Source organism: Dromiciops gliroides, chromosome X (assembly GCF_019393635.1).
Source record: "Dromiciops gliroides isolate mDroGli1 chromosome X, mDroGli1.pri, whole genome shotgun sequence".
Classification (NCBI taxonomy): domain Eukaryota; kingdom Metazoa; phylum Chordata; class Mammalia; order Microbiotheria; family Microbiotheriidae; genus Dromiciops; species Dromiciops gliroides.
Genome location: NC_057867.1, coordinates 41,887,041 through 41,913,152, shown reverse-complemented (window position 1 = coordinate 41,913,152; position 26,112 = coordinate 41,887,041). Strand labels below are relative to the sequence as shown.

Genomic DNA, 26,112 nt, shown 5'->3' with positions numbered 1-26,112 from the left:
AAAAGGTAAGACTTTGGACAACAAAGTCATCAGTTTAAACAGAATTGCTAAGAAGGCTAGGGAAAAGAGCTTGAAAACTGATAAGAAACCTTCAGAGACTAGAGGACTCTTCTATTACGTGCAGTTCAAGATTGCATTTAGGGAGAAAATGTGAACATGCTTAGGTCTTCTACAAAGATAGTACATCTTATGTGCTTGTGCTTGGAATTGGCTTTGCAGCAATGGGGTTGGGTTTGTGGGGCTCTCTACCACCTCTTACCCTCTGGTTTGAGAGGAGGCTGGCCAGAATTAGCATTGTAGTAGCTAGGTGGTGCAATGGATAAAGCACTGGCCCTGGATTTAGGAGGACCTGAGATCAAATCCAGCCTCACACACTTGACACTTACTAGCTTTGTGACTTTGGAGAAGTCACTTAACCCCAATTGTCTCACAAAAAACAAACAAAGTAAATGCTGGGTCATCTGAAGGAAGAGCCTCTGGCAGCTGAGGGGATCAGGGAAGGGATTGTGTAGGTAGGAGGTGACAAGAAACTTAGACTGAGGCTTGAAGGAACCTGCGTAAAGAGGAAATAGCACGGGACTAAGAGTTAGGAGGCTAAGATTCTAGTCCCTGCTTTACCACTCACTATATACACTTAGGGAAAGCCTCCTTTCCCTCCTTGGGCCTCAGTTTCTCCTTTTATAAAATGAAAGAATTGAATTAAATTACTTCTGAGGTGTCTTTTAGCTCTGACAGTGTATGGTTATAGTCTTGCCTCACTTCAGTGCCACAGATAAATTAGATGCAGTAGGGTTTGTGACACAAGGATATATTTTTCATCCTGGGGTAAATCAGCTGAGAATTTCCCCAGGGTTTGTCTCATGCCACATAGCTCTGTGGGAAATTTCAACTGAATATCATAAAAAGAGACTCTAACCCTTCTGTGGTACTCTTTGTGAAGAGCATGCCCCATTAAGAAGAGTTGATAGCTTTGAGAATGGTATGCATGCTGTCATTTCCAGAAACCATGAACCAAGGAGACCTGAACCCCACAACTTCCAGATGTTGGTGTAATGCTGCTTAGGCTAAAATAGTGAATATCAGTGGTGATAAAACTCATCTCAAAAACAAATGTTTATATTTTGCTTCAAACAGCAAACATGAAGCATTCCAAGTTAATAATGTGTCATTTAAAAGCAAGGTCAGAACAGAAAGTTAAAGGTCTCCTGAAGATTCTCTCAGGATGCCTCAAGAACAAGATTCAATAAAGCAAAATGGAACTAGATTCCTAAGTGGCCTCAAGGAAAGGCAGAAAAAGAAAGTATCTAGTAAGAGGATGCTTCCTCCCTCAACCCCAGATGTCATCTCAAGTATATTTTGGTTTTCCTCAAAGCTGAATGAAATAGAACTTACCGATCTATGTGAAAGATTGCTTTATGGAGACAGGTCCCAGAGCAGCCTCCTTCCCACTACAAGTGTGCCTGAATGACCCTTTCTGGAGAACTGTCCTGCTCATGCTCATATGACAACCCTGAGGTCATGACGTGAGGGCCAACTCCTTTGTTGCTAGCCATTCAGTCCTATTTTTACAGTGATGCTCAAATCAGCACTAGCCTGTGAGCCCAAAGACTTGATACATACCTGTGTTGGCAGTGTTCTTCCCTCTTCTTTCTTCTTCTCTTTTCCACGTCCTCTTATCGTACTTATGAGCCGAATATGAGTCTTCCATGTGAAAACTGACTCCCTAACAATTTTCTGACATAGGAGAAGCAACTATCTATACTGTATCATGGCTACATTTCCTTGATGTTGACCTTGAAAATTCGATTTTCAAATATCAGACATGGGACTCAACACTGGACAGAATATTAGATATCATTGAATGTAACCCCCTCATTGTACAGAGTAAGAAACCTGGGCCTCTGTAGGGTAAGGGAATCCTTGAGCTCACTCATTAATCTGCTATTCATCTAGGGTTGTACGCATAAGATAACTAAGTGACTGCATCTTTCATTGTTTTGTTCCAGTATTAGGCTTCAAGTAGGCTATAGAATGAGGGCAGGGTCTTATCTGCTGTGTCACTGACCAACTCCCCTTAGTGCTCACTAAAATGTTTAAGCTCTTCCTGAGAAAGAGCTTGTGGGAAATTAATAAACACTAAGCCAGGAGTAGCAGCAACAAGAAAATAATGACTCTCATTTATCAATCCCTTTATGGTTTATAAAGCGGTTTCCTCAATAATTTTTTAAGGTAGATGGCATGCATATCCCCATTTTCCAGATGAGAAAACTGAGGTTTAGAGATTTTAGATGACTTGCTCAGGGTTACACAGTATACCACTGCCCAAATGCACCCCAGCCTTCCTATTTCCTACCCCATTCTACTGTGCCCTATCCTCTAACACTGACACCTTCATTGATTAATGGAAACCTGTATTTCTTTTATAACACGCCCCATTGAAGGTTTCACTTTCTATTTCCCCTAAATCACAGGACCAGGAGGGAGAAGTTGACATTCTTTATTCCCCACTGCTGCTTCTGCCATGCTTTTTTTACCTCCTTCCCTCAAGAGATATTTTTCTTTTCCAGTCTCTGCAGTCCTTTTAGAATCTATTTTCCTCTCTCCTCTCAAGGCCCACACCCCTGCCATCATCTTCAGTCACTCCATTTTTCATGTAAATGGCCCCATCTGACATCCCAACCACAGTTTCTTCAAGCACCTCCACCCCAGTATCTGCTTCCCACTTCAGCCATACCTTAGCACAGTTACAGCTTAAACCTCACCATCTCATAGAATCATCCCACCTCCAAGGTCCTGAGCTTCATAATTCTAGAACCTTCTATCCTCCTGCCTCCCCACTCTCTTATATTAAGACTGCTTTTAGGAGGCGGCTAGGTGGCACAGTGGATAAAGCACCAGCCCTGGATTCAGTAGGACCTGAGTTCAAATCTGGCCTCAGACACTTGACACTTACTAGCTGTGTGACCCTGGGCAAGTCACTTAACCCCCATTGCCCTGTTTAAAAAAAAAGACTGCTTTTAGCCTTGCTCAAAGCCTCCCACCCAGAGTTATGTACTGGTAAATGTTTGACAACCCAGGTCTCTGATGATACATAATGGATGTTTAAGTTAACTCTGTATTATTAACATTTTCTCCATCGCTTTGTAAAATCAAGACAAGCAACAAAATAGCCCTGATTCGTAACATTTGCCAGTTTCTGAGGTGTAAATACTCAGAGTGAAAACTTGTCACTTCTAGCCAACCCTTACAAGCTGGCTCTAGTGCCCCTCTCCTCCCAGCCCTTGACCAGTCCCTCTTCTCCAGTTCTTTCTCCCCTATTTTGACTTTATTTGTCTCTATGCCTAGCTATTCTAATGGTTTGTTTAGCTACTTGAGTGATTAACAATAAGTTGTCACATTATTTTTGGTGAGGCAATTGGGGTTAAGTGACTTGTCCAGGGTCACACAGTTAGTAAGTGTCAAGTGTCTGAGGCTGGATTTGAACTCAGGTCCTCCTGAATCCAGGGCCAGTGCTCTATCCACTGCACCACCTAGCTGCCCTGAGTTGTCATATTTTTATAGCCCTTTCAAGTGTACAAAGCGCTTTACATATATGATTCCTTTGCTCCTTACAACCCTGACAGGTTAGTGATATCATCTCAATTTTATAGTTATGGAAACTAAGAATCACAGAAGTGAAGCTCCTTGCCTCTTTTCCAGCATCAGGTGACATTTGGACCCTGTATTCTCCTTCTTCCCTTTTCACCATATAAAGCCATCATCCTAGAATCATTCATCCCTTGACTCTGTTATCTTTCTTGGTCTCTTCATCCTCAGCCCTAGGTAACTCCCAATAACATATTCCACTACTTCTACCCATACATCTATATTCATTGAGGAGATTACAAATATCACTGATTTCATGGATTTCAAATTTTGGGTACATGCCCCTAAAGGATAACAGATGGGATTTGGGGGTGCAAAAGACTTTAGAAATCCTTTCATTTAACAGAGAAGGAAACTGAGGCCCAAAGAGCTTAATTGATTTTCCCAAGGTCACAGGGAAGTAGCAAAATTGGGATTTGAACCCATGCCTACTGACTCCAGATTCAGTGTTCCTTCTTCTTTATCCTGCTGCTTTCTGTATCCTTCCCAGAGTCCTCTCCTTTTGCCCCTTCTATACTGTTCATCTGTTACTTCCATTTCTCTTCTCACCCAGAGTTAGGGGCGGGTGGAGGGGGTAGAGTTGTCTATGTTCAATACCTCTTCATGTTTCCCACTAGTAAGTAAGCCACTACTCGCCTCTCCAACATAGCTGCTGCCCTTATGTCATTGAAACTGCCCTTTATGATGCCACCAATGACCTACCTCATCACTACATCTAACAGTCTTTCCTCAGTCTTCTTTGATCCCTTTGCATTTGCTCCTGCTTCTCACTCCCTTCTGAATATTCTCTCCTCATTGGGCTACAAAAATCCCCTGATCTCATGATTTCTTGGCCGCCTTTACTAGCTCTTTCTTTTCTTCCCCACCCCTTTCAAGATGAGTGTTCTTTTAAGGTTTTATCTTTGGCCCTCTTTCTTTCTTTAGCTTGGTGGGCCCATTCAATCCCATGGTTCCTCCACATCACTATCATGTCTCTATTTCCACCATCTTCAACTGCTTCTAGAACATTTCTACCAGTATCTCAAAGTCAACATATCCCAAATCGAGCTTGTTATTTTTTTACCTTACTGTGCCCCTCTTCTTGACTTAACTCTTTCTATCATTTGCATGATATTCCCATTTGCACCCTCCCATGTTGGAGACATTATCTTTGACTCCTCCTTGTTCTTTACATCTCAAGTCCAAATTAGTATGGCCTGGTAATTTACTTCCTTATGGTCCTATTTTCCATCCATGAAAAATGTTCTTGACCAAAGTCCCCTTTGCTGGCCCCCACTTCCATATCCTCGTCATCTCTACCTATTAAAATGTAATGTTCTTTGTTTTATTTTCCATTTGTATCTTCAGTGCTTATCACACAGTAAGTGCTTAATAATTGCATTTTCATGCATTCCCTTTGATTTTCTTGCTGCACCATCCCTTCTATCTCTCAGTTCCCAGTGCTATCACCCCAGGACCAGCCTTTATTAATATCTACCTGGAATTGCTATCAGGCTCAGTTTTCTCTTGCATAGATCTGCTAGTGTCACTCCTCTGCTAGGTAACTGTTGGCTCCATCCCTCCCAAACAAAGCTCAGACTCCCTAACATGTCATTTATGACCTTCTTTTGCTCCACAGTAGCTTTTTTTTTCAAGTGTCATAAGCCTTTACTTACCTTAAAGGTCCCAGGAACACCTGGGAAACCTTTTGCATCTCTAGCTTGATGTCCCACTTCAATGTGTTATAACCAACCCCCTTGGAAATATATAGTTAAGAGGGACAGCTAGGTGGCACAGTGGATAGAGCACCAGCCCTGGAGTCAGGAGGACCTGAGTTCAAATCCAGACTCAGACACTTAACACTTACTAGCTGTGTGACCCTGGGCAAATCACTTAACCCCAATTGCCTCACCAAAAAAAAGGAAAAAAGGAAGTATATAGTTAAGAAGGCTCAAAGAATATACAGATTTATTTTCAGGTTGAAGAACCAAGAATACCCACCAATGACCAACCCTTATGACAGAGGCTCATGCAGTCTCAGTCACTTATGGTATTACACTGCATATAAGTCACCCAGGTTGTTTATCCACATCAGAACTCCCTGTCACTACCTCCCCAAGCTCCCATGGTCATCTGTTTGGTGTTATTCAACCCTTAGATCACTCATCTTGCAGTTCTCCTCAGCTCCTAGATGATGTTATTTTTTTTAATTTAGTTTTTTAACATATAATGTATTTTATTTTTTCTGTTACATGTAAAGATAGTTCTCAACTTTTGTTTATACAAGCTTTACAATTTCAGATTTTTCTCCCTCCCTCCCCTCCCTCCCCCCTCCCCTAGACAGCAGGTAATCTGATATAGGTTATATCTATATATCTATATACATATACACACACACACACACACACACACATATATATATATATATATATATATATATATATATATATATCCATGATAACATTAATCCTATTTCTGCATTAATCCTGTTATAAGAGAAAAAATCAGGGCAGTAATGCAAAACTTCAAAATAGAAAAAAAAAAAAACAATAGCACCCAAAACAAAAGAAATAGTATGGCTCAATCAGCATCTATACTCCACAGTTCTTTTTTTTTTTTTTCTTGGATTTGGAGATCCTCTTCTATTATGAGTTCCCTGGAACTCTTCTGTACCATTGCATTGGTGAGAAGAATATAGTCCATCACAGTAGGTCAACACTCAGTGTTGATGATACTGTGTACAATGTTCTTCTGGTTCTGCTCATCTCACTCATCCTAGATGATGTTATTAATTACTGCTTATCATCTTGGGTCTCTCCCAGCACTTCATTCTTCCTACCATTTTCTATTAACTCCCAGAAGATGGCAAATGTCATCTTCTATTCTGCATCTCTTTGTGCCTACAGTTCTCAAATTCCAACCTATGATATATCCCTTCTCCAGGAGATTGGCTCTTTAAGCCTGTCATAGCTCTCTTAAACAATGTCCCTTTATGTTGAGCCTCATGAAAATGTCTTTAACTGTCAGGAGCTCATCTAGCCTAGTACCATACAAGAAGGTCTCTCTCCTTAATACCATTTTGGTCCTAGGTGAATAATATTCCTGAAGGAGAATATTTCATGAAGGTGAAGGGATTCTAGCCTTCTCCCTGCTTTGCTTTATACCAAGGAGAGAATACCTCAGACTGAGACACTCAGGATGTTCTTTTACTCACATTCTTCCCTGTATCTGGAGTGTCCTTTGCCCTCCATCGCCTAGTCACCTAGAAGACTCCTGCCTGGCTTGTAAGATCCAGTCAAATAGTATTTCCACGAGGAAGCCCTCCATCTCACCAAGCTCAGATCTCACAAAGGACTTTGCCTCTTTCTAATGTGCTTGCCTTCTATTATTTTGCTCTAAAACCACTTGTGGCTGTGTCTCATCCTCCCATTTCACTAGGGTCCCTACAAGGACGGGTACTACATCTTTTCTAAAATGTGTAGTTCCTTCATTGCCTGCTAGTATACTGCTATGCAGTGATTAAATGTCAGAAATCTTTGCTGAATAATCCAAAAGGAAATAAAACAAAGTTTGAGTCATTTAGTGCCGTTAATGTTAAAATTACTTGAGATGAAAACATTAAATAATTGAGTCTTTCTGATAAGAAACATTCAGATGAGCCTATTAGGCACCTGTAGGTAGAGATTGTATATTAAATTCTGATAAATTACACAAATGGATTTATAATTTATAAATATTACTGTAGTCTGGGAATGGGGCATTCAAAATCCACAGTAAATAAAAGTTTTAAGATAATGGAATCCGGAAATGAGATATGAAAGTCATTTATTCCAACAATAGAACCTTTTCAAACCTGTATGTCTAGGCAGAGGGGAAGCAGCATTGTGTCACAGGCAGAAGATGGGGCCCAGACAATCAGAAAGCCGCTTGAATGATGCAGCAAGAAAGATGTCTACCTGGGTGCTGTCGCACCTTCTCAATCTCTTCTCTAATTGGCATTTCGTTTTACTGTTTCTCCACAGCAGACTTGCAGAATTTGTTACGTAAAACTGCCCAAGCAGAAAAGCTCTTTTTGTTTCTTAAATTAGTAAAGCCCTAGGAGATGTTGAATGAAATTGTGTGTGTGTGTGTGTGTGTGCACGCGCGTGCGTGCGCGTGTGCACACACACACACACACACACACACCCCATATCTGTAGTCTCCCAGAAGTGTTTGAAAAGGATCTCAAATCCATCTAGGGGTGGTTTATTGTTGAAATTGTTTTAAAATCAACCATGTGACATATTCTTCATATATATATATATATATATACACACACACACACACACACACACATATATATGTATATATATAAACTCATGCTCTAACATAAATGCGTGAACATTTTTAGTTTTGAAACAAACTTGAATCCAAGTGATAAGAAACAAATGGAGGACCATAAATACACATGCTTCACTTCCTTTATTTAGTTCTTGAAAAAATACTTCTCTGAGAACGAATGGATTTCAGGCCTGCATGTAATCTGGTTATTACCAGGATAATACAGAGATCTGAAGGTAATTTATCAAAGGGCTATAGCTTACTCATAGACCAATTTGATGTTAAATACAATGAAAATTGGATTTATTTTAAGATGGAAAGATAACCTGGCTTCTGTAATGTTAGCAGTCATTCATTTAATTCAAGTAGCTCTTCTTTTCTCAGGACGGCTTCTTGTCTAAGCACTGGACAGTGCTCACTCAGTGTGTTTTGCAAGGAAACTGTCCAATTCCTAAGCATCAAACATGTGGCCATGCCAAGCTCAGGAGTGAAACACAACTGCAGTGCTGTTGCCTTAGGCTGCACGAAAATGAAACACCTTGTAGGGAAACTAGGGGAGGGGACAAACCGGCCCCCCTCTGTTCCCTTACCCCTTACCCGCTTACTTGTTTTAGAGTGTATTTACAGCACGTGGCAGAAATGACAGTGGCTGTTCCTTCATTTGTGATGCAAATTTCAAAGTGTCCAAGTAGATGTAGTTGTTACATATTAAAATCTAAAAATGGTGTAAGAAGTGTGTGTGTGTGTGTGTGTGTGTGTGTGTGTGGCACAGGCTCAAATTTGTGCTCTGTCAAAATTATACATTTGTTAGTAGGGAAAATAATGAACCAGAACATTGCCTGCTAAATATTTCTCTGTTCTCAGATGCACATGAAATTCATTTTTAAGAAAAATAAGGAGAGCATAAGAAAAATATAATTCACATTTACAAAATGAACCATTTAAAAGATTGGGAGAGAGAGCCTCATTATTAGAGGGCTTGTTATACAGATTGGATGTGCTATAGCAAATCATGTGCCTTGAAAAATAATAGTACAGAAACCCTTCCTAGAGCCCCAATAGCTCACACGTCCCTTGTGATAGGAGCCCTACAAAGTATTTTATACATGCTGTCTCTGGGGCAGCTGGGGCACCACATTCCTTGCATGTGGGCCTGCCAATCCAGCTTACCCCTTATTCAAATTACTGTTTGCATGCATACACTCAAAGCATAGCTCATAAGACACACACACACACACACACATTTACTTTCTCTTTAGTCAATCAGAGCCCATGATCAGTTAATGAAAAGACATTTAATGAAATAGCAGAGAAAAAGAAAGAATACCAATAAAATGTTTCTTCCATAGACCTGGAATATCCACTCTTACAAATACCTAAGCCATTAGTAGGAAGAGTATGCAGACCCTGAGAACATAAGTACGGAGGACATATGCGGAGAGAATAAACATGTCCAATTCTTTTTTGTCTCCTTTGCAAATGAACAGAAATGAAAACCCCTAGATGCAACCTTGTTGCATTACTCTCTCCCTCAGCCCTTTGTTCCAGATCTGTGCCTTTCTTGAGAATAGGTGGCTAACAAAAAGCCTACATACCATTTGGCTTTCACAACAAACCCAAAGCCTCTCGGCCTGTGGCCTCCCTCTCTCCATCCATAATGTTCTTACTCCTCCTTCAGGAAAATGTCCCTGTGGTGTGGTGCAAAGAAAAAAGGACTAGATTTAGAGAACCATATTCCCAAGATTTGAGGATTGGACGGGAGTTCAAGGACTACCCAGTGCAACTTATACCTGAAAATGAATGAACATTATAATAAACTGAGAAAGCACTTGTATAACCTTTACTTTAAATTTTAAAAAAAATTTTAATTCCAAATTGCTCAATACTATCTATCCCCCGCATTGAGAAGACAAGCAATATGATACGTATTATACATGCAAATTCACGTAAAACATTAGCCTTGTTGCAAAAATATTTAATTAAAGAGGACAAAATATGCTTGTCTGCACTTAGAAGTTATTTCTCCTTCTCAGGAAGTGAATAGCACTTTTCATCATGAATTCTTTGGAGTCTTCATGGATCATTATATTGATCAATTTAGCTAAATCTTTGGATTCATTACAATATTTTTGTTATTGTGTATATTGTTTTCCTGACTTTGGTCATTTCACTGTGCATCTATTTATATGTCTTCCCAGGTTTTTCTGAAACCGTCCCCTTCTTCACTTTTTATAGCACAGTAGTATTTCATCACAATCATATACCACAACTCATTCAGCCATGCCCCAGTTGTTGGACATCTCCTTCATTTCCAACTCTTTGCTAATACAAAAAAGCTCCTATAAATACTTTTTTATGCTGAGTCATTTTCCTTTTATTTTTATCTTATTGAGATACTGACATCATACTGGTTTTACTGGGTCAAAAGGTATGGTTGAAAATTGTTTTCCAGAATGATTGGGCCAGTTTATAACTCCTCCAACAGTGCATTAATGTACCAATTTTTCTACATCCCCTCCAGCATTTGTCATTTTCCTTTTTTTCTCATCATAGCCAATCTGATAGGTTTAAGGACCTCAAGAGTATAAAACCACTTTTGCATTTAGCTATTTATTAGTGATTTAGAGCATTTTTTCTTATGACTATTGACAACTTTGATTTCTTTGTCTGAAAACTCTGTTCATACCCTTTGACCATTTAGTAACAGGGGAATGGTTCTCAGTTTTATAGATTTGGTTCACTTCCCCCTTTATTTAAGAAATGAGGACTTTATTAGAGGAACTTGGTGTAGATTTTCCCCAATTTCCCTTTTTCCTTATAATTTTGGTTGTATTAGTTTTGTTTGTGCACAAGCTTTTTAATTTCATGTCATAAGAATTATTCTTTTTATCTCCCATTATCCTCTCTAGCTCTAATTTGTTGTTGTTTGTCCTTCATGCTCAAAGAGGACCAAAATGATCATGATGTTAGGGTCATTGTAGAATGTGTCTGACTATGATAGCTCATACCAATATGAGCATGGAAGGCTCTGTCACAGGTCAGGCACAAATAGTCCATATGAACATTTGGGAACAAGATGTCTCTAAATCTGCACGTCTCACATTTCTTTTGAGCTATTGCAATTCTGCTTGGCTCATAGAGCACAGCACCTTCTTTGATGCAGGCACGCTATGCTAGATGATCCTATGTCAGTGTCTCATGATGTATGCCAGAGTTCTTCAGAGAGACCTTGGGAGTGCCCTTATATCACTTCTTCTGACCACCATGTGAGCACCTGCATTGTGTCAGTTCTTTGTAAAATAGTCTTTTAGGCAAAGGATTGTTTGACATTCAAACAATGTGGTGAGTCTGTTGGAGTTGCACTCTCTGCAGTAGAGTAAAAACTACCTCAAAGAGCATTCACAGTTATTTAGTCACAAACTCTTCCCTTATCCAAAGATCTTACAGATAAATTATTCTATGCTCCCCCAATTGCCTTATGATATTACCCATTATATCTAAATTATGTATCTATTTTGACCTTATCTTGGTATACAGTGTGAGATGTCGATTTGTGCTTCATTTTTGACAAATTGCTTCACAATTTTCCCAGCAATTTTTGTCAAATGTCTAGTTCTTCCTCACCTTCCTCAGCTTTGATCATTGGGTTTATCAAACACTAGATTATTGTGGTCATTTACTACTGTGTATTGTGTACCTAATCTGTTCCATTGATCAACCACTCTCTTATCCAGTACTAGATTGTTTTGATGATTACCACTTTGTAGTATAGTTTGAGATCTGGTACAGATAGGCTGCCTTCCTTCACTTTCTTTTTCATTGATTCGCTTGCTATTCTTGACCTTTTGTTCTTCCAGATGAATTTTGTTCTTATTATTTATAGCTCTATCAAATAATTCTTTGGTGGTTTAATTGGTATGATAATGAATAAGTAAATTAATTTAGCTAATGTCATTTTTATTATATTGGTTTGGCCTGCCAATGAGCAGTTAATATTTCTCCAATTGTTTAGATATGTCTTTATTTGTGTGAAGTATTTTTAAATTGTATTCCTTTAATTCCTGTGTGTGTGTGTGTGTGTGTGTGTGTGCGCGTGTGTTGACAAGTAGACTGCCCAGTACTGTATTTTATTCTTTCTGCAGTTAAGTGGAATTTCTATTGCTTCCTGCTGGGTTTTTTTGGTAATAGATAGAAATTCTGATAATGTGTGTGGGTTTTCTTTATATTCTGCAACTTTTCTATGGTTGTTAATTGTTTCACATAGTTTGTTAGTTGATTCTCCCAACTTCTCCAAATACACTATCATATCATCTGCAAAAATGGATAGTTTTGTTTCCTCATTACCCATATTTTGTCCTTCAGTTTCTTTTTCTTGTCTTGCAACAGTTAGCATTTCTGATACAATATTGAATAATAATGGTGATAATGAATATCCTAGCTTCACCCCTGGTTTTATTGAGAAGACTTTTAGTTTATCCCTGTTACAGATTATGCTTGTACTTTGTTTTATATAGATGCTAATTATCAATTTCATCAAAGCTCCAATTATTCCTATTATTTCTAGTGTTTTTAATAAGAATGGGTATTATATTTTGTCAAAACTTTTTCTGCATTTATTGATATAATCATATAATTTTTGTTGTTTTTGTTATTAATATGGTCAATTAAGCTTATAGTTTTCCTAATATTGAACCAGCCTTGCACTCCTGGTCTAAATCTAACCTGATCATAGTGTATGATCTTTGTGATATATTGCTGTAGTATTTTTGCTAGTATTTTATTTTAAATTTTTGCATCAGTATTTATTAAGGAAATCAGTCCATAGTTTTCTTTCTCTGGTTTTGCTCTCCCTGGTTTATGTTTCAAAACATATTTGTATAAAACAGAAGGAATTGGATAAGACTCTTTCTTTATCTATCTTTTTTCAAATAGTTTATATAGTATTGGTATTAGTTTTTCCTTAATTAATTGTTAGAATCCACTTGTAAATCCATCTGGTCCTAGGAATTTTTTTCTTAGGGAATTAGTTTATGGTTTATTCAATTTCTTTTTCTACGATAGGATTATTTAAGTATTCTGTTTCCTCTTCTGAGAATCTAGGCAGTTTATATTTTTTAAAATATTCATCCATTTCACTTAGATCATCAGTTTTACTGGCATATAATTGCGTGAAATGGCACCTAATAATTGCATTAATTTCATCTTCATTGGTGGTGAATTCAGTCTTTTTATTTTTGAGACTGGTAATTTGGTTTGCTTTGGCTTGGGGGAAGGGAAACAGGGAACTGATTTCATTGGTTATGGAGCTCAGAATGAGGAAACTCACTCTACCAAAATAGATTAGCAATTGCTCTTCTCCTTAGAGTCCTGAAGAAATTCCTGAGACACTGGGATATTAAGTGACTTGTATAGCATATGTCATAGGCAGGAATGGAAACCAGGTTGCCCTGAATATGAAGCAAGGTGGTTCTCCGCACAGAGTTGTTGTGAGAAAAGCTCTAAAGTGCTATAAAAATGGGAGTTTTGGGGGGGCCCAACCACATGTATGCCATTTACTATTGTATCAGCAGTGATTGCTACCAGGTGGCATGCTAGCAGGCTTGGATCAATTACAAAGTGTAATTGGTGGGGAATATAATGTATTTTATAATTAAATTCTTGGAACTCAAGTACACTTGTGTTTTTATGATCCATATTTGTATCTCACACACACACACACACACACACACACACACACACTATTGTAAATCTTGTAATCCCTAGTTTAGGGGCAGGGATATTCATATTATTAATATTTAGAAAACTCTAGACTAATTTTCTTTACTGCTATTATTCATGTTTTCCAGTAGCTTAGTGTCATTTCTCTTTACTACTATTATTCATGTTTTCCAATAGTGCCTTCACTATACTCATGTATATACATCTTACTTCTCCCTTTTCTTCCCCTTTACCCCCTCCTTTTCTGCTTGGGAAAGTTGAAGAGGGGGTGGTCAGAGAACCAAGCGTCCTACATAATTTTGCAGAGGACAAAATGTAATACAGATATTCCATAAATATGTATAATATGTAATACATATATTTTATACAGTATATTTGAATATATGATATGTAATTTCCATATGTGTGTGTGTATATATACATATATATACATATATATACACAAGATAGGATTAGAGTGAGAGTGTGATAATGACATTCATATGGATTCATATGTGATCATAGACATATGTTATTTCTTACTACACCTATAACTCCCAATTTACATATTGATGGAGGTGTCATGAAATCACACAATAATAAGTCATTACAGCATCTTTGTTCTTCAAGAAGGTCCCATATCTCTTTTTTTCTCTATGGGATGGAAATATTCCCTTTTGCATGAGTAAGAAAGTGACTAAATCCCAACTTTAAGTTCCTTTGAATCCATTCCCCCCACACATATTTCCTTGGTCATTTTTATGTGTCCCACAGGAAAGTCGTTTAACTTAACACAGAATATCTGAAATACCTTGCATTTTGAAAATGAGAACTACGATGACTTTTATTCCTTCATGGCATGTCTGAGTTAACAAAGGCGATTGAATCTGAAACACATTTCTAATGTAATCTTTTTTTTTTTTTTTTGGTGGGGCAGTGAGAGTTAAGTGACTTGCTCAGGGTCACACAGCTAGTAAGTGTCAAGTGTCTGAGGTCAGATTTGAACTCAGGTCCCCCTGAATCCAGGGCAAGTGCTTTATCCACTGCGCCACGTAGCTGCCCCTCTAATATAATCTTTAATAGCCATTATATTCAAATAATTTAGGGGTTGAGTAGACCAAATTTCCCCCTAAAACTTGGAAACCTACCCTTAATTAGATCAAGGATGGAAATATGGCCTCACTTGGAGCTATTTGGCAGAAAAATCATTAGGCTGCCACTGGTATGGCTTTATTAATATGCTTTACAGTACCTTCCTCCGAGCCACTCTCTTTTGAGTAGCCATTGTTTCCCATAATTGCCAAGGAAATTCATCAGGCAGCCCTGGCTCAATTCCAGAGTAAAGGGTAGAAACCAATTAAATGCTTAAAAGTTTTATGGATAAATTAGAAGGTGGATGTTAGAAAGCCCTTCAGATCCAACTAGAGGTGTATGACTGACTTTAACATGAGCTCCATGGCTAAGGTTCCTCTTCTTATATCATCATTTCTAGAATATATGGTACATCTCAGTGTCAACCACACAAATTATCCCTGCCTGTGGGCTAAGAGCAGTAAGGAAGCTGGGTTATCTATTCACTTGCCCCTTGAAGAAGACCTGGTTAGAACTTGAAAAACTTTAGCCAAATGCTATACATTCTTTCTCTCAGCAGATTTTGTTTCTGTAACTCCAAAGGAAAAAACCAATCATTTGGAGCCCTTTTAGGTAGGCTCAGATTAGTGCAAGTTCTACTTGATGCAGGGAAAGCTTGGAAAGAAAGGGGTAAATGTGCAGTTAATTTCATCTGTCTTCCTTGTGTTGATTCCAGTTTGCTCCCTATATTTATTTTCATCTTCCTCATGGTCTCTGGATCCCCAAGCTTGCTTGGCAGATAGCTGTGGCTATGATTGGAGATGTACATTTAGATGCTCTTAGTTGCAGAATCGATGTTCAGGAGTCATGACTGGCTGAGAAAAGGCATCAGGTGTAAAGGGGCAACTGGTTTGGGGGAACCTCTCTGGGATACAGTAAAATAAAATAATTGTATGATTTCTTTCCTTACAGCAGTACATCTGTTTGGCCTGACTTGGCAATTGCAGCCAGTTGAAGGACAGCTCTACGAAAATGGAGTTAGCAAGGGAAACCGAGGGACTGAATCAATGGATGCTACCTACCCACCAATCGGGGGAAAGGTTTCTGATAAAACAGAGAAAAAAGGTACTTGGCTGAAGATGAGTAAATTATTATGAATGGCTTCCCTCACAATTGGGTTCTTCAGAAGAAGGACTGAATGAGGAAAGGATCAAGATGTTTTTGTGTCTTATGTAATAGAGCTTTCCTCTGTTGCCTTGGGTAGAAGCAGAATGGATTTTCCAGAAGACTGTAGGCTCTTTTAAAAAACAGAGAAGTCTTGATACAAGACACTTAAGATTTCATTTCCTACCTAACCATACTGAAGCAAAGTTGGGGTTGAGGTCAAGTTATTGTGTCGGAGTATAGAAAGTGAGAGTCCTGATTGATCTGTACAACACTTGACATTTCATGATCTATAGAAATGCCTTCTGCTTGTCAAATGGTTGGGGGGGATGGAAGCAGAATTGGTTCTGTAATAAGCGGAGCACCATGACCTCAAGGCTACCTGAAGAGGGCTAACTTATCCAGGATAACTATTATCACCTAGAACTCGCCAACTCCCTTTGCCACTCATGTCATGTCATGAGATTAGCTACCATAAGCTTTTCATTCCTTTGGAATAATGTTTTCACCTGAAAGCTTTGAGAAAAGCCAGGAGGTTTGCTTTACTGTGACTTTTCTTTTATAGAGACTATGGAAATTTCCATTCTCCAGGCTACAGTGTAGCTATGAACTCCAGGGCTATGCTACCTCTTCCTCAGTTCTCACTGTCATCACCATTTACTCTTTTCCCATTTAGACTCTGCAGGAAGACAGATTCTTCTGAAACAGGGAGTCAAACCAAGTGGCATATAAGTTGGGTTCTTTGGTTCCCATTCCAATTGGAGAATTTGTTGCCATTTGACTGAATCTGGTTGAACAGATATTTGTTGGGCACATACTTTATGCACAGCACCATGCTACATGCCATGAGGAATGTGCATAAAAGTCCACAGTCTGGTTCCTTCCAAGATAAAGCTGGGCCATTTGTTCTCATTTAAAAGTTTTAGAAATCGTGCATTTCAGCTCCCAATTAGACTAGTGAGACTACTTGACTTTCTCTTTTGTGTTGCATTTTGGTTTGTTTCCATGACTTTGCTTTGGTTCATGATTCAGCAAAACTGAACACTCGGGATTCCACACAGTAGTCTTAGTTGTTGGCCTTGCTTTGGAGTGGGGCACACTGCCTCACTTGTTTCATTAAGATCCAAGAAAACTATACTGACCTGTCTCAGAAGTGTCATCATCACTCATGAGATAGCCCAAAGAGACCACTAGAGTCAGAGCAGGCTGGCCAGGACATGGAACAGAATTCACCTTACCTATGTATAGAGGCCTCTCTTCCAGCTCAGACCTTCTCTGGTTGGTGTTCTGTCTCTGGGAGAGACCCAAATAGAGGATGTTGTGTCAATGCAGGGAAACCTGCAGGAAGATCAGCTGCCATTTTGATATTATCACTCCCAATTCCATTAGTTTTGTGACTTTTGAAGGGTGCTAGGGGAGGTAAAAGGTCATCAGCACACAGTTGCCAACACATCTTTGTGCCTGTTTTCACATACAGATTTTTGGATTTCTTTCCAGTGAGCCTAATACAATTGGAAAATTGCAACAACAACAAAAAAAGACTGTGGAAGGAAAGCCCTAGAGGCTCTCAATGACAGTGAATTTTTTAAGACAAACTTTATCACCCCATATTTTTATATAACATGACAAGTTACACAAATGTGCAAAAAAATGTTTGTCCAATTACAACAGCAGAAAGACCAAACCAATTTCAGTTAAATATTTTATGAAGAAAAATCACTGGGGTTTTATATCAAACATGCCAAGTTTTAGCTTGAAGTAACCTTTTATGGAAGCATGGACATAGCCTGAACCATAGTTATACTTTTGAAGGTCTTGCTCTATTGCATTTTTACTGCATATTACTTATCAAGTGCAAAAATCTTGTTAGAATATAATGTGTAGACAGAGCTGAATCTTGGGGAAAATCTTTAGTATTATCAGGACCATTTTCAATGAAGTAACAATATTCTCATACCTTTAGTAGTTTCTGGGCACTGTTCACTCTAGTGATATAATCCAACACCCCACCACCACTTTTTTATTATACAGTATATCAGGGAAATGTACAATGAATGAGCCCGCTTGGCCTAGTGGATAAATAGTGGGCCTTGGCACCTACAAGCTGGGTCCAGGATCTGCCTCTGCCACATGCTGTCTGTGTGACCCTGAATAAATCATTTAAGCTCTCACTTCTCTAGGCAGCACAGAAAAGGTACCACCAAATCTGCATTGGTAACAAGAGATTCTGCTCCCAGAAACTCCCTACATCAGTGAAATCACAGGTCCAGCATTTCCCTGTCTCTATCATGGTAAGGTAAAACTGACTAACAATTACCTTAGAATATTTTTTCTATCCTCCTGCCCCCTCTCCTTAGAAGACTGAGCCAAAAAGTACAGGAAACTTCTTTGGGTTTTATGGTGGAGGCTCAAATTTTCCACGCAGGAAATACATAAACTGAGCTAAATGATCTTGAAGTCTCCTCTAGCTCTGAGACTCAAAGATTTGATGTGATATAGTCAAGTTCTCCAAACTTTGTTTTAGAATTGACATCTTTTCATCAAAATCTTGACTTCTTATAAAGTTGTTTGGGCTCTATTTCGTTGCAAATTGATCACTTTAAAATTTTGATCATTGTCTTCCTTGGTAGGTTGATGGATGAGACTTTTTTATAAAAATCTGTCAATCAAATTCTGTTGAGATTGGGTTCTCATTAACAGTCATTAACCATATCTTCTTTTCAGTGCAACATAGAAGAATAATTTTCTCCCCACTTAGTTTTCCAAATGAAACAAAAAGGGATATTTAATTGCAAACATTCATTTTGTTTTTAAAAAAGACAAAACCTTAGGAAAAGCAGTGTGGTAGAGCATAAAAAGTAATCACTGGATTTGTAATTAAAGGATGTGGCTTCAAATCCTGACTCTGGAAATTATTACCTTGGGACCCTGTATAAGTCACTTCAATATCTCTCAGCCTCGTTTTCCTCCTATGTTAAATGAATTGTATGGACTAGATGTCAGCTGGGATCCCTTCTACCTCTAAATCTATGATTCTGTATTCCCTTGAACATAAAAAGAAAAGAGTCAGTCCTGCAATCTTCTCCCCCTTCCTTGAAAGCTAAGGAAAATCCTTTTATTCAGTGCCTTCGTTATGCCACAAATATTTATTGAATGAATAACTACTATGTGCAAGGTTCTATGTTAAGCACTCTGGAGCATCCAGAGTCTAAAACATAGACATTGTCGAAGTCTTTTCACCATGGATAGAGTGTATATGCCATTAACTTTCCAAGCACAATTTTCTATGCAATGAGTCTTGTACCAAGCCCTGCTGAGGGATACAGAGAAAGAGAAAGCTGGTACTCATGCTCAAAGGAGCCTACAATTACTGTGGGAGACTTGGTATTCATAAACAAAGCCACTTGACAACAGTTACAAGGCAACATCATATCATCAAAATAATAGACCAGATATCAAATCCTTAAATACTGAGGGAGGTAGGGGTACATTCTGAGTGAATTGACATAGAAAGGGAGGGTTTAGGAGTAGCCCAAGATAAACTACATCCACTTCACCTTCTTGCCAGGGACTAAAGGGCTGGCTTTGTCCAAAGAGAAGTGACGTTGGAGCTATGACTTTAGACTTAGGGGACAAATAGAACCAATCAGCTGAGATTCCTCTCCTCAGGGACCTGGCTTTCTGCTCACTGTCTTATTTCGTTTCTCTATTTGACAAGTTTTCCAAATGCATGGGCTCCAGACTGGACCTGGCCAATAGAGAATGTGACTAACACTGAAATCTGCCTTAGGGCCACAGTTTCATTGTGGGTGCTCCTCACCTGACACAGTGGGTTGCTGCATTTTCTCTAAATGTGATCCTATGTTCAGTACAATATGCAGAGAAACAATGGGGTGACTCTTACTGTAATGTGACTATAGTTAACTTGTATCTATTTTTAACATTTTGAAGTTTTGCATGTTAGAGGTTCTTGACCCAAAATGATAATCTGCATTTGTTTATTATTTAACTTGTCATGATTTCCCATCTATCATCCTTATATCAGGTCTGAGAGGTTAGAAGGGCCAATAGTAGGTGTGAATACCCCATTTGGACAGATTAAGAAATAGAGATACAGAGAGGGGTAAAAGATTTGCCAAAGGTCACACATCTGGATAGTGGCAGAAGTGAGGCCAAAACCATAGTTTCCTGACTTTTAACAGCATCTCGGGTGGCCTTCCTTAACTGGGGTGGGGGACCTTAAGCCTTCTAGTTTTGAGGTTTGTTTTCAAATCCAGGATTCTGACTTCATTTAAGGGATTTAGCACAGAGAAAAGTACACACCATAGTGATAATAATAACGACAATAACAACACATATGGCACTTTGTTTTGTATAGCACTGTGTGTATGTTATCTCACTTGATAGTTACAAGAACCCTGTGAAGCAGGTGTTATTATTGGTATTTTCCAGATGAGGAAACTGAAGCTGAGAAAGGTTGAATTATTTGCCCTGGGTCTGAAGCAAGATTTGAACTCAAGTGTTCCTGACTTCAAGTCCAGAAATTCTGTCTACTCAACCTACCAACTTGGTTACACTTTTTTCACCTGTCTTCTACTAAGCTTGCTTTTGATAGATGGGAGCCCGGCCATGCAAGTGCCCCTTCACAGGGGTCCTTGTGTGAGCAGCCGAGCAAAAAAGTCTTGACATTTGGTGTTAGCCCTGCTTGGCAGAAGTGAATGCTAAAAAAAAGAAGAAGAAGAAGCAGCGAATGCTAACTTCAGGTTCCTTCTTCAGTGCTTTCTTGGCTCCTATCTTCATAACAAAGGTTAATCCAAAGCAGAATATGTCTGATTTATCCTTCTCATGTGCACAGCTTGAGTATGGTCTAGAGCTGTGATATAGGCTAAGTGGCAACTTAAAGCACCTACTCTGTTGGGCACAGTGCTCTTAGTCTGGTAGAAGATAAATATCAACACTTGTAACTCTAATACACATTATGCCATCATGAGTGAGCTACAGAAGTATAAGCTAAGTGCAATGTGAGGTCTTGAGGGGAAGTTCATCACCACTGGGGAAGGCCCCCTGGGTGGGGCAGTCAAGGCAATGAAGCACTTATCTTGATAGAGTCTAAACAACAAATACTGAGTGCAGAGTATTGGTTTGAATCAGCCTATTACAGCCTTTTAGTAGTAACTCATAAGAACCAATTGTCCAATTTTCACTGAGTCTTTACACCTCAGAAATCTGCAAATTCTGCAAATCAGGGTTTGGTTTGTTATTTTTTATTATTGGGATTTAAGAAAATAATGGAAGTAATTTTGATAATGCAGTTTAAACTTAAAAGTGCATTATTCCAGTGGATAAAGCATCAGGTCTGCATTCAGGAGGATATGAGTTCAAATCCGGCCTCAGACACTTGACAATTACTAGCTGTGTGACCCTGGGCAAATCACTTAACCCTTATTGCTCCGCAAAAAAGTGTTATCATTCATATATTTTTCCCAGAGAGCTGTTTGCTAAACATTTACTAGCACATCTGCACCTTTAATGCTAGATTTGCTTCAAATACCACATACATTTATTTTCCCTGTCCAGTCGACAAAGGTTGGTTTCTTTGGGCCCAACCTAAAGTGGAAGAATCCAGGAACCATTTGGACAGTCATGGGAAGGCTAGGACACAAGAGCCCAGAAGGAAAACCATCTGGATAATTGAATCCACACAGCAGGCAGAATCAAACCAGTCCTAAGTTTTAGTAGCTTTTTCTTAAGGTCTATTTGAGCCTAAGACTTTGTGGGAAAGTTGGGAATACTTCATATGAGCACAGTAAACTATGTGAATAAAATAGTGAAATGTACTAACAGACAATGATGGTGGAAGTTAACATGATTATTTTTAAAGATTGATGGCAGATAGCAGTAAATGTTTCTTCCAATGAGCTGTGTGTGAGTGAGTGTGTGTGTGTGTGTGTGTGTGTTTTCCTTAACACAAGATTAGAGCAGGTCCCGTTAGAGTGTAGCAGCTTGTTTCTGACTATATTAAATCACTTTATCAATATACTTCAGTTTTAACAAAAGCTTTTCCAAAGCATGTTATAGATATACCTTCTAAAACAGATTTATGGAACGGGCTCACTATGCTAAAAGATAAACTTGGTTACAACATAAAAAATTGATGTGAAAAGTTCCTGATCATATATGTTTAATGTTTCACTAGTTTTGTTTTCCTCCTCCTCTTTCATTTTTTCCAAATGAACGCGCACAGTCAGTGAGTGGCCCAGTAGCAGACATCATAGTGGGTCAGATTTAGGGTGTAATATCTCAAACAGACTGCCAGGGGAGAAACTGTCTATGTCCTGTGACACCAAAATTAAAGATTAGACATCTATAGCTGTGTGACCCTGGGCAAGTCACTTAACCCCAATTGCCTCACCGGAAAAAAGAAAGATTAAACATCTAAGTTTCTCCTAAGACGTCATTTTAATTCTTGAATCCATTACACACTAGTTAGTAGAATGTAAGTTCCCTGTTTTCATCCTTGTATAACTATCGCTATTCCCTTGATCACAACTTCATTATGGTATGAGAACCAGACCAACTCTCTATGGCATAGGTGCAGATAATATCCTTCTAGCTCGAGAGATTCAAATATTTGGGAGACCTTGCCGTGGTAAATTTCACAATGAGGGATGAACCCAGGTGAAATCATCAAGATCGTCATTTTAAGGCTTCACCAAAGCCCTGGAATTTAATGCAGTGCTTCTGAGTGTGAAGACATTTGGGAATGTCCTTAACCTTCATTTGTTTTTGAACTTGTTTCCCCTTCCGTGAAAGAAGGAATCAGTTGATATAGGAGAAAAGATACTTCTTTTTGGTTTGTTCATATATAACAATGCATGGTACAATTTCGTGGTCTGAAATCTGTTAGCCAGGTTGCTTCTCTTTGGTAACTCTATTGTGAGAGGCTTGCAAAAGACTCTAGTCCTTGTTGTAGAAATCAGGCCTAAATTTCTTTTGAGCAAAAACAAATAGCTAGATACAGGGTGGGCCAAAAGTCATGATGTTTTAATAACTTTTTTGAAAATTATTTTTTCTTTTTTTTGCACTTATGAGATGTGATTTTTCATATATAATGTACATTCATTTGCTATATATACTGTGTATGATGCTATGGTATTATAAATATAAAACAAAAAATAAAGGAGTTATTAAATATTGAAACTCCTTTGTGACTTCTGGCCCACCCTGTACAAGCTTGAGCAAATTTTTTTAAAAGGTGTAGCCAACTGTAGTTTTACAGAAAAAGTAACATTAGTACCAAGTAATGGAACAAAGTCCAGGGGATTAACAAGGGGAGGCAAGTGAACATCACAGTGCTTAGGATCTTAGATCGAGATCTGCAGGGAACATCATTCCATCCAACTCCTTCCCCTTTCATTTTACAGATGAGGAAATTGTGTCCCAATGAGATTCAGTGACTCCCTAATGACTTCAAATACAAATCCTTTGACTTCAAATCTTATGCATTTTCCACTCCACCACATAAGCCAGGTGGGGGTAGGTGGGGTAAATCTTAAAAAGAAGGAAAGGGTATGTGTAGAGTTCTTAAAGAGGGAAAGGTCATTGTTTGGCAGAAAGGAAGGCAGAAGGAATTCAAATCAGGACATGTTTTCAAGTCAACAAATCTATTAAACATATTTGGTGCTTGGCTCTATGGACTATAGAAGAGAGTATAAGACATGGTCCCTGCACTCATGGAAAATATTAGTTGTTCAAACCAGACCTATACACATCTGATGATTAAACAAAAATGCAAGTGTGCATTTAATGGCAAAAATAAGTACTATAATCTATAACTGTAGTGATATATATGATGCTTTAGGCCAACATTTCTCAAACTCTTTAGTTTCAGGACTCCATTATACTTTGAAAAATTATTGAGATCCCCTCTTCCCACCAAGAACTTTTGTTAATGTGGGATGTATATTACATGATAACTATATAGATGACATATTAGAAATGAAAACATCTTAGTATTATTAAGAAAATATTTTTGATGTCACAGACTCTCTGAAAGGGTCTCAGGGACCCCAAGCCTAGACCATATTTTGAGAGTTGCTCAAATATTAAGAAGAGAGAGGAATTGCTAAGGGCTGGAAGATTCAGGTAAGTCTTTTGGGAGGATATGGAGCTTGAGATGGACCTTGAAATAAGGGTCAGGTGTGTAGAGATAGAAGAGACAGAAAGAAACTAAGCATATTTCAAAAGAACATTCCCAGGAAGCTCTTTGGCCATATTGCTTAGAAACAGGAAAAACGGGCAATGATCCATAGCATTTTCCAGGGAGGGTTTTCTTTCCTTGATGGTTCAATAATTTATTAGATCTTTGATCTAATTTCCATTGGTACAACTCACAGTCCATTAGGTTTTCTCATTCCATGCTATCTTTCTTTGAGTCTTCCCATGAATCTTCTACAGGGGGTCCACCCAATATGCTGGAGGCTTTCCATTATATATCTTGACATTGTTGTGTACCAGTAGAGCCCATTACTCTTCATTCTTGATACGTGATTGTTCTACATCCATTTTAGGTCACACATTTTTCTGATGGCATCAGGAATGGTGCTTCTTTTACATAGTTTTTTTTAAGCTTATAGTGTTGTAGTCTCTTCTGTTGAATTACCAACATTTAATTTTTTAAACAATTATGGTTTTCTATGATAGATAATCATATAAACCACTGGAAGAATTTGAGGGGGAGGCAGACACATGAGACCTGTGATTTGAGTGGTGTAGGGAACCAGTCAGAAAACATTGTCTGCCAAACTCTGTAGGGTGCCCATCAAATGTTGCAATTTTAATGTAAAATAGAAATATAAACATTATATGTATGTATGTATGTATGTATGTAAAATATAAATTGGGTGAACTACATCAGAGGATATCAGCATTATAATGGAGTTCAGGGGGTCATCCGGTTCAACTTTTGGTGAACAAGAATTCTAGCAGGGAGTCTTCCAGCCTTTCCTCAAAGATAATGAAAGGGAACTCATCCCCCAAATATCCTCTTTCTCTATGGAGCAGATGATCTATTAGGAAGATTTTTCCCCAACCTAAATTTGCATCTTTGTCATTTCTATCCATTTCTCATTTATTTTCTCTAAGTCCAAATATAATCTTCCTTTCATGTGACAGACTTTAAAATACTTTGAGTATGTATCATGCCTTCTTTACCCCTTCTCAAATCTAAACACCCACAGTTCCTTCAACTCATTTTCACTCATCTTGACCACAAGGTTCTTTAGTATCCTGATTACCCTACTCTGAATATACACTCAATTACCAATATTCTTCTGAATGCATAAAGCCCACAATTGAATAGTGTTGTAAATGTCTGACCAGAGCAGAGAACAGCAAGGTAGTACAAAAGTACTGCTTTTTCTACTTCTCATTGTTGCTAGAATTCTCTCTGCCATCAAACCCTTCCATATACTTCCTGGATTTCCATATATGCATATATTTTATCAGTATACAGTGGTATTCCTCATCATCACTCCTTTTACCTATCCCATTTCATTTGAATAAAGTATCTCCTTCATGAGTTATATTCTAGTCCTGAGTGTCATCCCAGCAAGTATTTCCCATAGTTCTGAGGTCAAATTTGCCTTTTTACTCTTTTCATTAGGAAACTAGTTTATACATGCACCCATGACTACAAATATTTGTCTTACTATACTATTTAATATATGTTGTTTAAAAGCTCAGCTTTCTAGAATGATGCTATTTACCAGTGGAGTTTAAGTGGATTGATTATTTCAAGGAATGCTAATAATCAAAATATACAAGCTTTCCTACACCTGGCACTTGATTTAATATTTTCATCTATTCTTGATGGAATGAAGAAAGTTGGAAAGAAACAAAAAACCGAAATAATCCACAAAGAATATTGTCTATCCCCGAATCATTGAGAATTGAGTTTACAACATACTTGTGCATTGAGAAAAATGACATACAGGGCAGCTAGGTGGCGCAGTGGATAAAGCACCAGCCCTGCATTCAGGAGGACCTGAGTTCAAATGAGACCTCAGACACTTGACACTAGCTGTGTGACCCTGGGCAAGTCACTTAAACCTCATTGCCCCACAAAAAAAAAAAGACAGAAAAAGAAAAAGAAAAATGACATACAATTAAAGATATTACATAAGATCATGTCAGTAAGAAAGTAGGTTTTTGCTGCCTTCTTTTGATCTCTCTGAA

General features: G+C 38.4%; 1 protein-coding gene across 4 annotated transcripts in view; it reads left to right on the top strand.

The window, feature by feature from the left end:
• Nucleotides 1-26,112, top strand: part of TENM1 (teneurin transmembrane protein 1) — an 895,908-nt gene that overhangs the window by 632,282 nt on the left and 237,514 nt on the right. For 3 of the 4 annotated variants that reach the window (XM_043974016.1, XM_043974015.1, XM_043974014.1), the window contains exon 7: nt 15,685-15,837. The exons of the other annotated variant lie outside the window; for it this stretch is intronic. In XM_043974016.1, the coding sequence (XP_043829951.1) occupies nt 15,685-15,837 (153 nt within the window). The remainder of the gene's footprint in view (nt 1-15,684; nt 15,838-26,112) is intronic. 4 annotated transcript variants of the gene reach the window in all.